The 14,390-nt window shown below is 37.4% G+C and overlaps 1 protein-coding gene across 7 annotated transcripts in view; it reads left to right on the plus strand.

Annotated features, from left to right (window-relative positions):
* The window catches only part of PHC3 (polyhomeotic homolog 3), a 64,182-nt gene that overhangs the window by 395 nt on the left and 49,397 nt on the right, over positions 1–14,390 (plus strand). For 6 of the 7 annotated variants that reach the window (XM_036352051.1, XM_036352054.1, XM_036352055.1 and 3 more), the window contains exons 2-4: positions 2,044–2,209; positions 6,375–6,530; positions 7,622–7,699. In XM_036352051.1, coding sequence (XP_036207944.1) covers positions 2,044–2,209; positions 6,375–6,530; positions 7,622–7,699 — 400 coding nt within the window. Of the gene's footprint in view, positions 1–577; positions 812–2,043; positions 2,210–6,374; positions 6,531–7,621; positions 7,700–14,390 lie in introns of those variants that run through there. The other variant, XM_036352053.1, reaches the window with a different exon arrangement.

Consider the following 14,390-nt stretch of genomic DNA (forward strand, 5'->3'; position numbering starts at 1 on the left):
CGCCGGGCCCGCGGAGGCTGGGCTGGGCAGGGCTGGGCGGCCCCGGCCAGGCCTCCTCCTCGCGCCCCTCTGGCACGCTCCGCGCCACCCCCCTCGGCCTCGGTGGGAAACCCCGAGACGGGGGTGCCCGCCGCCCTCCCCCGGGAGGCGCTGGGGAGGTGTCCTCGCGGCGGCGGGGGCTGCTTTGAGGCTGGCCAGGCTGCACCCCCTGGAAGGGAGGCGCTTCCCCGCGGTCCTCGGCTGCGGGCCGCTGCCTCCCCGGGGCCGCGCTCCTGCCGGCGGCGTGATGGTGTGCCCGGGGAGACACGCCGACTTCGTCCGCCCGGTAGGCCTCGGGGGCGCCCACCGCGGCCGCCGGCCGTGCTGCCGGCATAGAACTCCGCAGCGGCCGGTGGAGTTGCAGAAACGGCTCCTTTGTGCCGGGTCTCCAAATGCATGTCAGCGGTTGGGCCGGTTCCGCTCGGCGAGGTGTGGCATCGTGCCGACCGTTTGGGTTCTCTGTGACCGTTTTGGGTTCGTTGCGGAACCGCGTACCCCAGGGCTGGGGGCCGAGGGTCCGGGGGAGCGGAGCGGCACGCGCTGCAAAGGGACCGGCATGGAGGCGGACTCGCGGCCCAGCGCTGGGGCCAGGTTCGGGGCGTTGGGGCAGCCGGTCGTTGGGAAGAAGTTCACCTGATCGACCGCAACGTGTTCCGTTGTTGAGCGGTGACCGTGCGATGCTGTGGTTTGAGTATTGGGATGCAGTCTGAAAACTGCTTAAAAAGCCAGCAGAGAAGCGTAAGGATGTAGGAGTCATTTACGAATCAAAAAAGTAAGTGTAGTCAGCTTTTCCCCATTCACGTTTCCTCTCATTAAATCGGGATTTTTAAAAAGCATATAAATATTATTCACATAAAGGATATAAAGGACAAAGAAAACTTGTACATTAAAGGACAGTGTATGGGAATAGTTGTGTGGGTGCACAATTAGTGCCAAATTCCTTTGTCTTCTCCTGAAGTAGAAAGTGTTCCTATGACATACATTCTTGTCACTGCTGCTAATGTGAGGTCCGCCAGATTTTGTTTCTGGGAAGAAAAGATGGGACAGAAGGGCAGATAAAGCGAGTCTATGCCCTGTGCTCTTTCACCATGGCGGTGCATTTTTCACCCCACACAAAACCCACCTGTAGTTCTAGTTTCTAACAATTTTGAGGCCCTTAGAATTGACTTAAATTGTTTGAATTTATTCAGATATAAATTCTGTATTTAGTAGAACTTTATACAACAGCGAAGTGAGTTCATAATATTAGAAGGGGAAAAATAAGAAAGTCGTGTCCACAAATGTACTTTACTGTCCATTCCTGAGGAAAGTGACATAATTATGCTCTTTTCAAGTTTTAAGACAATTCTTCGTGAAAAAGAGATTTTGGTAAGGAAGTGGGGAAATTGTTGTCAGCTCCTCTCATTATACTTATTAGATGTAGTGAGATTAATTAGGGAAAAAGCTAGTGTGATTTTTTATTAACTTATTTTCTAAAAGAACTTATTTGTAAAGCAAGTATTTATGGTCGCCAAAAATTAAGCTAATTAGCACAAGCCCTTAGGCACCCTATTTTAATGTATAGATAAGAATGATTTGGAAAAAAAAGAGAAAGATTTGAACTTGTAGTTAGTATGGTCAGAAGAATGTAAATATATATTTTAAATTCCCTGATGTTGCTTTAGTTTTTATTTTCCTAGGTAGTTTAGTATTCACTCATCACCTGTTTTGGTATCAAAATACTCATCTTCTTTCAATAATGAAAATAAATTTTAGACCCGGCTTATCTGTGTTACATATCCCGAATAATTTAAATTCAAATTTAGTTGGTATTAAGTATTAAATATGCTATTTATTTGTGAACTACTTTTTCTTTCAACGTGTTTATGGTGACTGTGTGCTATCTGTGTTTTGAGGACCTTCTTAGAAATTTAGACTTGATAATTTCTTTGGAATTATTAAATATTCTTTAAAACCCATAAGATAATGCTTTTGCCAGTACAAACCCTTTGTGTTATCTGCCAGATTTAAGGACCACGGTACAGCTATGGATAGTGAACCAAACCCTGGAACATCTTCTGTGTCGACAACAACCAGTAGCACTACCACTACCACCATCACCACTTCCTCCTCTCGAATGCAGCAACCACAGATTTCAGTCTACAGTGGCTCAGACCGACATGCTGTACAGGTATTTCAGTTATGAAGATGGGTAGGCTAAGACTTAGGATGTCATTATTTTTGCTTATGCCAAATTTTGTTTCATATCCAATGAATTATATGATATCCTCTAAATCAGGGGTCCTCAAACTTTTTAAACAGGGGGCTAGTTCACTGTCCCTCAGACCGTTGGAGGGCCAGACTATAGTTTAAAAAAAAAACTAGTCGGCTGCTAAGCAACAGGCAGCGGCGGCAAAAACACCCGGCAGGCCTGATAAATGTTTTCTGCGGGCAGCATGTGGCCTGTGGGCCGTAGTTTGAGGACCCCTGCTAAGTACAGTTAGAATTATTAATGTTCAAAACACTCAAAAAGTTACTTAATAATTATTCTGTTGAGAGGGCTTACATTTGTCAGCGTGTAGCTTCTTTTAAAAAAATCTTTATTGTTGAAAGTCTTACATAGGTTCTCTTTTTCCCTCCATTTAACCTCTTCTAGTCCGTTCTTATTCCCCTCTCGCCCCCTCCCACCCCTGAGTGTAGCTTTTAAAATATGTAAGGAAAATTATAATTGGAAGGTGTCTAGCTGCTGCTGCTGCAGTATGGAGATATTCAATCTAGAGCCCCAACATACAGAATGGCTCTAGGTTTTTTGGGGTTATTTTATATTTGAACCCATAATATAGACTTAGGGAGATCTATTCAGGTCTGTAGATGTGTTAAGAGGTTCATTTTAAACTTAAGAACCCTAAGGAGAAGGATTCATTCTAAAGCTCTTAGGTGCAGAGGTGGAAAGGAATTCTAAGGGGGAAAAATCTTGGGCTCTTCACTTAGTTGAGAAAATTAAATTTACTTGGTTAACCTTTATAATGAAGTTAAGGCAATATGGTATTGTATATAAAGGACATGGGCATTGCAGTCTGATATGCTCTTTGAATTTCGCTTTCTCATTAGTAGTTATATAATCTTGGGGGGGGGGGAGGCATAATAGCCTCAGGAAACTGTAAAATGAGGATGAGACCACCATTTTATTAGTTATTATGAGGATTAAAGGAAGCATCTAGAACTGTGTGGGCACATTAGATGTACCCAGTACGTAATAATAGCTAACATTTATTGAACAGTTTCTATGGGCCAAGCATTTGATAATAGTTTTGCATGGGTTATTAGATACTATTATTATCTCCATTTTATAAATAGGAAAACTGATGTTTTACTAGTAAGTGGTCTAACTTTCCTAAACTCATAAAGCTAATAGGTTCTCTGATTCTGGAGTTGCGCCCTTAACTACTCTTTGAGTTCTTATTTTTTCCATTATACCTGCTTATTCTCTAGAATCCCCATAATTGCATTCTACATTGAAAATAACTTTGCAACATAGTCCTCTCCCTATTCATTTTTCTAGAGTGGATACCCCAGTATAATGACTATTTAACTGTTGTATGGTTTAGGATTCTGACGTTACCATGGATGGAATCAGAATTGTTGGAGACCCAGTCAGTTAAAAAATTCAAACTGGAACGCAGAATGTGTTTTTAATGTTCTTCATCTTTCTCTGAGGCAAGAGATATAGGGAAGAGTATCAAGATCTTTGAACATACAGATGATGTGATATTTTAATATGCCATTTTGTTCTCTAGTTTTTACCTGAGCTGGATGTGTTAATAAAAAACAGTGTTATGTACAGCATAGGGAATATAGTCAATATTACCATAATAACTTTGTATAGTGTGATCACTTCATAAAGTATATAGATGTTGAATCACTGTGTTGTATACCTGGAACTATTATATTAATACTTTAATAAAAATTTTTAAAGTGTTACTGGAGATATATAGATATAGATATATCTCACAAATAGCACTAACGCTAATTTGCATGATATCCTAGAATTGCTTCCCCTAAATACCATCAAATCAATATTTATTGAACTACCTAAGTAGTTCTTTAATACCTTCAGCTTTCATTTTCAGTCCTTTGAATGTTCTTTATCATCCTCATTCCTTTAGAGCTGGAGTGTGGAACCTTTTTTCTGCCAAGGGCCATTTGGATATTTATAACACCACTGGAGGCCCGATGCATGAAATTCATGCATGGGGGGGGGGGGAGGTGTCCCTCAGCCCGGCCTGCGCCCTCTCGCAGTCGGACATCCTGTGAGGGCTCCCAGACTGCAAGAGGGCACAGGTCAGGCTGAGGGACCTCCCCAGTGCACAAATTTCGTGCCCTGGGCCTCTAGTACTGTTATAATCCTATATTACTTGATGCTGGTCTATAGTCCTCTGCAACTAGGAGTCAAAAGCCTACATTGATATTGTGACAGAAGTCTATAGCAGGCTTAGCAATCTGGAGTTGGAAAAATGAGATATAAACAAGTGAAAGTAAACAATACAAGGAAATATGCTTTCTTGGAATTTTGTGGTTCAAGGTGTCCTGACTCATACCCTAAAGCTGTAGGATATGGCTCTATTACTCCCTTATCTCTCTGGTTTGATGCTGCTGTTAGAGTTCTATACTGTTTCAGAGTCACTGTGGGCATGATGTGACTTTGGGATGTGGTTGCAGAGGACTACCATAGTCTGACTTAATTGGTTTGGGCAGATAAAGAATTTTTCTCTGTTAATAGAATGGTTGTTTTTTCTGTGTTTATCTATTTATGAAGTTTCAGGCTCAGATTTTATATTATACTAATAAATATTTTCAGTAACACTTTTATAGGAATTATTTTAGTAAGAATAGTTTTATTCTATTGAAACAATTGAAACACGGAATCTGACATTTAAAAAAACATTTACAAATTTTGAAAAATTACATTTGAAAGGTAATTAGTAATTTTCTAAAAAGTAAATTGCTTTATAATTTTATGATTATTAATATAATACCTACTCATTATAAAGTTTTTTCAGTCATTTAAAGAAAAATAGAGCCTTAACTGGTTTGGCTCAGTGGATAGAGCATCAGTCTACAGACTGAAGAGTCCCAGGTTTGATTACTGTCAAGGGCACATGCGGGCTCGATCCCCAGTAAGGGGCGTACAGGAGGCAGTTGATCAATGATTTTCTCTCATCATTGATGTTTCTATCTCTCTCTCCCTCTCCCTTCCTCTCTGAAATCAATAAAACTATATTAAAAAAAGAAAAGTACCAACGAGGAGGTAAAAATCACCTCTAATTCAGTTTGGTGTTCTTTTAACGTTTTCCTGAATATTCTTTCAAAACTTTTAATATAGCCATAGCTGGTTTGGCTCAGTGGATAGAGTGTCAACCTGTGGACTGAAGGGTCATGGGTTTGATTCTGGTCTGGGGCGCATGCCCAGGTTGTGGGCTCCATCCCTAGTGTGGGTAGTGCAGGAGGCGGCCGATCAGTGATTATTTCTCATCCATTGATGTTTCTATCTCTCTCACCCTCTCCTTTCCTCTCTGAAATCAATAAAAAAAATTTAAAGTATTATAAAAAAACACAAACTTTTAATATAAAAAGGCATTTTACTCTATACACTATTTAGTAGCCTGCTTTTTTCACCTTATGATGTATTTGTGAATTCTTTTTGTTAATTAATGTAGATATACTAGTATGTGCTATGTCGTACAGTAGCTACTAGCTTATGTGGCTATTTATATTTAAATTAAAATGAAGTAAAATTAAAAACTCAATTCCTTAGTTACACTGGACACATTGTAAGTGCTCAGGATACACATGTGGCTAGTGGCTACTATATTGGGCAGCACTGCTTTGCATTACTATTTGTAATGGCTGCAGGGTTGTACGTATTCCTTCCTGTACCCAAGCCCTGAATTCTACCAAGTTTTATTCAAAATGCTTATACCAATTTTCATTTTTATGACCATTTATGAGAGTACCTGTTTCCTCAGTTAGTAGTATTCTTTTAAATCTTTATCCATCTGAAAGCTGGAAAATAATATCCTGTTTTAATTTGTAATTTTTGTCTGCTAATGGGATTGAAGATCTTTTCAAATGGTTGTTTGCTCCTTTTTTCTTTCGTGAATTGACTAGACAGGGTAGTTTTAATTTGTACGGATTTAATTTGTGCAATCCTAGAGATATGTAATTAGGAGAGAACTATGTTAATAAGCTTATGACAGTGAATATTCAAGTAGCAAAATTTTAAACTTTCACTTTTTTAATACTTTATTTTATGGTTAAGATGATGGTTTGACATTGGTTCAATTGACTTATCACAGGTAATTCAACAGGCATTGCATCGCCCCTCCAGCTCAGCTGCTCAGTACCTTCAGCAGATGTATGCAGCTCAGCAGCAGCACTTAATGCTGCACACTGCAGCTCTTCAGCAGCAGCACTTAAGCAGCTCCCAGCTTCAGAGCCTTGCTGCCGTTCAGGTGAGAGTGGGATAAATGAAAAATTATCAGGCCTAAGTTGACATTTGCAGATACTGCAGAAAATAAATGAATTGGGTATTATTTCAGAGTTCAGATGTTTTGTGATAATTTTTTATTAGGGAAATAAAATAGGCTGCCAAATGGAAGTTAATTTAAAAAGTAATGGATATGTTTTATATATTACTCTGTTGCTAACTTTTTCTTCGACTGCTTTTTATCTACATTGCAGGATTGCTATGGTAGTGTCATGATTTTGCATGTACAATTTTAGGTATAACAGTGAATACTTAGGATTACGTGAATTACATTTACATTTTAACAAAAAAAGCTTTTTTTCCAGTATGCAAGAAATTTACACTATTGAAAAAAATGAAACGGTATAAAATTGTTTATAAGACTTAAAGAAGAAGTATTCCTTTACTACACCCACTGCTGTTTTCCACTCTTCAGAGTTGGCCCCTGTATCAATTAATGTGTAACCCTCCAGACATTTTCTGTATAGAGATATGCATATGTACTTTCTAAAATCTAATCACACTATTCCTACTAACAGGATGATTTTATGATTAAATGCTTGTGTTTTAAAAAAGATTTTCATTATTGTTCTGTTTATTTAAATAAAACTACATGTGAGATTTAATCTTAAATCTTACTAGAGAAGGATCTCAGTTGACTGAACCTGAAAAAGGTTTATATCTGTTGTAATCACATACCCAGCTGTTGCTTTTTCTTGGTAGTGTAATTTTAAGTAACATCATGTTTGTGATATGAGTTAGGAAACTGAAACCCACTGGCACTTGACGTAGCTTCAATTTCTTTTTTGTAATGTTGCAGTGGTGATTCCACTAAAGAAGATAGAAGCCTGTAGAGTAAAACTGACAATGAGTGCAGCTATTAAAATCATATTACCCATTCAGCTTTTTTGTTTTTTCTTAATCTATTTGGCCAGAGCTTAATCCATGTTCACTGTAAAATGAATAGCTTCATATGTAGACATTTTTACTTTTCTTTTGGTTTTTTGGTATCCTGGTACCAGAAAGATTTTAACTTTAGGTTTTTATGGACATATTATAAAGATCTTATTATTTTAGGCAAGTTTGTCCAGTGGAAGACCGTCTACATCCCCCACAGGAAGTGTCACACAACAGTCAAGTATGTCCCAGACATCTGTAAGTGCCCTAAACTTTTTCCTGGATTTAAAAATTTTAACTATTGCTTTCCAAAAGTAAACCATTCATATTTGCAAAGCTGTTAATTGTATATTTGTTTAAATACTATTTAAGTAAAAAGTACCTAGAAGTAAGAATGATAAGGTTCAAGAATTCAGAACTAATGTTGAACTTCTGAAAATCTGAGTCTAAAAATATTTTTGTTTTACTTCTTATACATTGCTTCCCATAAAGTATATTTAGGTCTTTTGTGGTTCTAAATGATTGCAGTTTTCAGTGTGTATTGAAAGCCTGAAATGTACAATGCACGGGTATTAGGCCATGCATTTACTGTGATATACTACAGAATGTCATATCCTTGGTAGACATCTAGATGTTTCTAGCTTTTTCTCTGAAATTCACATTTTAGAAATTATACATTTCGGCTTACACTTACTTGAGTTATCTGGGTCAAATTTACAATTAGTCCACTCAAGATAGTATAATTTATTTTGAAAAAGGAGTAAAAGAAAGCTGGTTTGCTCTCTTGCATATATTGTGGGAAATTGTGCAAACTTTCCTGGTTAAAAGAAATTTATAGGTATGGTAATACTTGTTTAACTTTTTATATAATTTCAAATTGCAAGAATAATAAAAAGATTTACTCAGATTTACCAGTTGTTAGCATTTTGGTTCATTGCTTTATCATTTTTTCTCTCTACATATTTACATATTGTTTTTTTCTGAATCTTTTGTGGGTAAGTTGAGACATATTTCTTTAGTCCTAAATATTTTGATATATATTTACTAGAAACAAAGTCATTCCTTTACGAAGCCACACGAAAATGATCAAATTCCGTAAACTTAACATTGCTGCAATGTAGTGTATATTAAAATTTCATCAGTTGTCCTAGGTTTATCAATCTCATCACTATAGATGTTTTGGACCAGATAATCCTTTTTTTCTTTTTTTAAATTTTATTTGTTGATTTTAGAGAGAAAGGAGGGAGACAGAGGGAGAAACATTGGTTCGTTGTTCTACTTATTTATGCACTCATTGATTGATTCTTGTATGAACCCACAACCTTGGCATATCGGGACAATGCTCTAACCAGCTGAGCAAACCAGCCAAAGATGGACCAGATAATTCTTTGTTTTGGGGGCTGTCTTGAGCATTATAGAATGTTTAGCAACACCCTTAGCTTCTAGCCACTTAGGTATCAGTACACTGTGGCCCTCCCCCTTCCTCCATTGTGACCTCCAAAAATGTCTCTAGGCACATTTTGCCTAATGTTTTCTAGGGACAAAATTGCCCCTTGAGAACCATTGAGTTAACCCTATAATGTCCTTCCTATCTACTTTTTCTTGATCCGATGTGGTAATATGTTAATGCTTTGTAAAATTAACTCCAACAGAATATTGTTTGTAGATTGTTAAGAAATTGAAGGCGAACTTGTGCTGTCCTTCTTTAGCTAAGGGAAGTATCCTGGAATATAAATAGAATTAGTTAAAAAAGAAATTACTTATGCTTTGAAATGTTAAACTGAAGGAAATGAAAAATCTAAGTAATATGGCATTACGTATTGATACTAAACATTTTGTGGACTGGTTAAAAACCTTATAGACCAATTCTTTATTCCATGAAATACTGGAATAACTTTTGACAACATAGAGATAAGTGTTTTTAAAATTTTTCTCTTCACATTATTAAAAGGTATCCTTTTAAACTATTTTTCTTTCATTATGATTTTATGAATGTGACTTTCACAGAAATTATAATTCCAGTGATTGTGCTTAATTTTTATGACATTGTTAGTGCTACTTGTCATAAATTAGGCAGCTTGTGTAATGAAATATGCCAGAGCCTGTGAGTGGCTGCTGGGGAAAAGAAGTAAGTAGGGAGAATGGATATCCAGAAAAAAAAAAGGAATAATATATTGTATTTGTTTTCTTTTTTAAAAAAGATATATTTATATTGATATAGAGCAGTGGTTCTCAACCTTCCTAATGCCGCAACCCTTTAATACAGTTCCTCATGTTGTGGTGACCCCCAACCATAAAATTATTTTCCTTGCTACTTCATGACTGTAATTTTGCTACTGTTATGAATCGTAATGTAAATATCTGATATGCAGGATGTATTTTCATTGTTACAAATTGAACATAATTAAAGCATAGTGATTAATCACAAAAACAATATGTAATTATATATGTGTTTTCTGATGGTCTTAGGCAACCCCTGTGAAAGGGTCGTTCGACCCCTAAAGGGGTCTCGACCCACAGGTTGAGAACCGCTGATATAGAGGAAGGGAGAGGGATAGAAACATCAATGAGGGGAGAGAATCATTGATCAGCTGCCACCTGCATGCCCCCTACTGGGGATCGAGCCCACAATCCAAGCATGTGCCCTTGACCGGAATGGAACCTGGGACCCTTCAGTCCACAGGTCGATGCTCTATCCACTGAGCCAAACTGGCTAGGGCCATTTGTTTTATTTTCTATCCCAATTGAGCAATAGCTCAAGTAAGTTGACCAGCATTTCAAATTATGGTACCCAAGATTGCTTAATAAATTAAGCTCTGAAAGAGGGGCAGAGCATGGGAGCAGAACTCTTTAGGTAGTGACCATAATGATCTGTTAGGTGGCAGACTAGTAGTTTGGTTATTTTGAGGTAAGTTTTCAGATAACAGTGAAAGTCATGGGAATTAGTCCAACCTCCAGTAGAAAAAAGGGATACAAGTTAGTCTGTCAAATTAACAGCCAAATAGGTTGGGGTTTAGAGTAGGAGTGGGATCCCAATGGGGAAATGGAATATTATATTTTTAAAAAATGGAATCAAAATCCAGTGATACCACTTGGGAAACTATGTATGTGGAGAAATCTATTCTTAATATAATATATAGGTAATTAGTGGGTGCCAGTATCCTCTTCTTTCCCCTCATTAGAACAGAAAGACTAATTCTAGATACTTATCAGTAGTGAGTGTTGATTTTATGATTGATTAGCTCTAAAACTAGTTGGAACTGAGCCTTTAGATGTCTTTGTACTTCAACTAAATGAGACTAAGATTTAGTTAAACTTGATTTTCTAAAATGAATTCTAAACCAATTAAAAACTCTTCTGCAAAAAAAAGGCATCAGCAAAGTTAAAAAATAACAACATGGTTGAAAATATATTTAAACCATATTTATTAACCAGCTTATGTTTGTGAAATACCAATGGCTCTTTTATATCAGTAAGATAAACAGTGTGAATTCACAAAATACCTGCATTAGTAATTTTCAAAAGAAAGACTATTTTTAGCTTTTAAACACATGAAAATATATTTATCATATTAGTAATAAAGCTGCATTAGTAATTTTCAAAAGAAAGACTATTTTTAGCTTTTAAACACATGAAAATATATTTATCATATTAGTAATAAAGAAACGTATGTAAAACAACGACAGACTATTTTCACTTCTCAAATTAGAAAACAAGGAAAAACATTGAGACAATACCCATTGTTGGCAAGGACGTGAGAAAGTAGGCAGACTCATTGTTAATGGGAATGTAATTGGTATAGTTTTTCTAGACAGTTACTTGGCAATGTGTATAAAAATTTAAACTGTGCATGCCCTTTCATATGGCACTCTCATTTTTAGTGATGTCATTTACTAACAAGGACAGATAATTATGCAGAAATTTTATAGATAATTATGCAAATATGCATGGTTTATAATAGTGAGAAATTATAAACAATATACATGTCCTTTAATTGAGGATTAATTTTACAGAGAGACTTAGATTTTCATTAGGTATTAAGCTGAAAAATAGCAAGAATGTATAGTATGATCTCATTTACTTTATTTAGGTTATTCTATTCTTCTTTCAGTTCTAAACTTTCCATTTGGTTCTTTATGTCTTCTGTTTCTTTGCTGAGAGTATATTTTTCACTTGATTCAGTCAGGCTCAAAACTGCTTATTCAGAGATGATTGCTTTAAAATCTTTCTCAGATAATTTTATCTTGTCTTGTTGTTGGCATTTATTTATCGATTGTCTTTCATTCAGCTTGAGAGCTCTTTCTAGTTCTTTAATACAGTGAGTGATTTTTGATTAAAACTTGGACATTTTCAGTATTATGTTATGAGACAGGTTCCCCATTTGGTCTCCATTGATACCCAAGGGGGTGCTCCTCGTAATTGCTGAGTGGGGGTGAGAGTTCTGGCTCCTCACTGGGCTCCCACTGATGCTTTTCTGGCTGGCAGGGATAGGACTGCTTCCCATATGGTCTCCACTGATTCTGCAGGGAACAGGTGGTTTTGTGGTGGTGGCCTGTTACTGCCTGGCTGGGATTAAAGTCCTGGCTCTCTACCTGGCCTTCTCTGACACTAACCCTTTGGAGGGAATAGGGGGATTGGGGTGCCTATTAGTAGGTCTTTGCTGGTGTGGGTGTGGGTGGGGCCACAATGTTTTCTGTGAAATAGAGCAATTAAAACAAAACAAAACTTGCTAGGCTGTCTCTTTCCTGGTCTTTTGGCTAGAAATAGCAGCCTTCTGTTGGGGCTCCTTCTTGGCTGTGCCCATTGATGTTTTAGTGGTACAGTCTTCTTTAGCCCAAAGTTTGGGTTATATGAGAAAAAAAGAAATCCCAGGGAGCTCACACCCACATTGTTTACTGGGTCCTGAGGTCTCTAGCCAGTCTGCTTTTCCCACCTTTGGGATTATCTTATGTTTATCTAGGGTTTTTAGTAATAATTAGGAAGAGGAAGAGGGAAAAGTATGTCTATTCCATCTTTCTGAAACAGAATTCCTTCATTTAACTTGCTATTTTTTTAAAATTGATTTCAGAGAGAGGAGGGGAGAGGGAGAGAGAGGTAGAAACATCAATGATGAGCGAGAATCATTGATCAGCTGCCTCCTGCATGACCCCAACTGGGGATTGAATGTGGAACCTGGACATGTGCCCTGACCAGGAATTGAATGACGTTCTCCTGGTTCATAGGTCGACGCTCAACCACTGAGCCACACTGGCTGGGCTTAACTTATTTTTTAAAAGTTATATCTATATATCTGATTATGCAGGAAGAAAATCTGTAATACACAACAAACTGTTAACCAGTGGTTATTTCTGATTGAAGAACTTTATTTTATTGTTTTTTATATTGCCTAAGTAAAATGTGAATACACTCCCATTGTCTAAACGACAGACAATACAAGTGTATAGAGTGCTTCAATACTGTGACAGTTGATCTGGTAGCTTTGACTGCTACTAAGTGACTAATGGGCAGGTAGTGTGTACAGTGTGTATATGCTGGACAAAGGGATGATTCATGTCCCATGTGGGATGGAGCAGGATGGTGTAAGATTTCATCATGCTACTCAGAATGACAAGCAATATAAAACTTATGGATTGTTTATTTCTGGAATTTTTCACTTAATATTTTTGGACTACTTTGTGAAAAGCAAAACCACGGATAAGGGGGGACCACTATGCATTATTGTTTGTATATACAGTGTAGTCATTTGTCTCTCAACATGTTCTTCTCATATGTGATTTACACACACACACACACAGAGACATTTGTATGTAATTATATAAGTAAGATTATACTACATGTAATTCTGTAGTAGTTTTCTCTTAACGTTAGGTCATTAAGATATTATCATTCCATATAATATAGGTATACATTATTTTTTTTATGTCTGTGTACTGTTTCTCCCTGTAGATAATACTCAGTTGATTCTGATCAGTCAGTTGTCAGCAGTGGCTCTCAAATGGGCTTTGACTCTAGAGCAGTAATAGCGAACCTTTTGAGCTCGGCGTGTCAGCATTTTGAAAAACCCTAACTTAACTCTGGTGCCGTGTCACATATAGAAATTTTTTGATATTTGCAACCATAGTAAAACAAAGACTTATATTTCTGATATTTATTTTATATATTTAAATGCCATTTAACAAAGAAAAATCAACCAAAAAAATGAGTTCACGTGTCACCTCTGACACGTGTGTCATAGGTTTGCCATCACTGCTCTAGAGAGTACTCTGGGCCAGAGAACCTGTGTAACCTTCTGTTGGGGACCCCAAGAGGTGGTTGGGAGTTAAATGGCTATTCTTAGCAGACTTGGTTTTATCTGGTGACTCTTGGAATCAGTACCAGTGGGAAGAGACTCCAGTAATAGGACTCAAGCAGTAAGTTCCTTTATGAAGTGTGGGGCCAGGATTGGCCAAGGCTTTAAAGTGAAAGGGACTTAGGAGTGTTGGGATGTAATTGACAGCGAACTGTTAAGGGCATCTGGTTCAGGTCAGTGGAACAAAGCAGGAAATAGAGGAGAACCTTACCAGTTGTGGAAAGGAATGAAAGTTTCTGTTAGGCCAGCAGTGGAGATGACTTCTTGCAGAGGTGAGGACTAATCTACGCACTCTCACGGGTTGAGCATTCATTAGTAGACATTGCCTGACGTGTTATTTGCTATATGGAACTTAAAAATAAACATGATATTTGTTCTTTGATCTCACTACGTAGACAAAGTGAAATGCAATTCAGGTGGTTAGGAAGTAACTTTTTCTCACTTCCTTTTTTTTCTTTTTAAAGACCAAGAAAAGTATTCTGTCTGTACTTTGTGTTCTATTTCCTTAAAAAGTATTCAGGCATTTTAGCTATCAGCCAGTCATTTTTTAAAAAGACTTTTATTATGTTTTTGTTTAAAGAGTGTGTGGTTTGTGCCTCT

This window comes from Myotis myotis, unplaced genomic scaffold (assembly GCF_014108235.1).
Source record: "Myotis myotis isolate mMyoMyo1 unplaced genomic scaffold, mMyoMyo1.p scaffold_m19_p_2, whole genome shotgun sequence".
In the NCBI taxonomy this organism is placed as follows: domain Eukaryota; kingdom Metazoa; phylum Chordata; class Mammalia; order Chiroptera; family Vespertilionidae; genus Myotis; species Myotis myotis.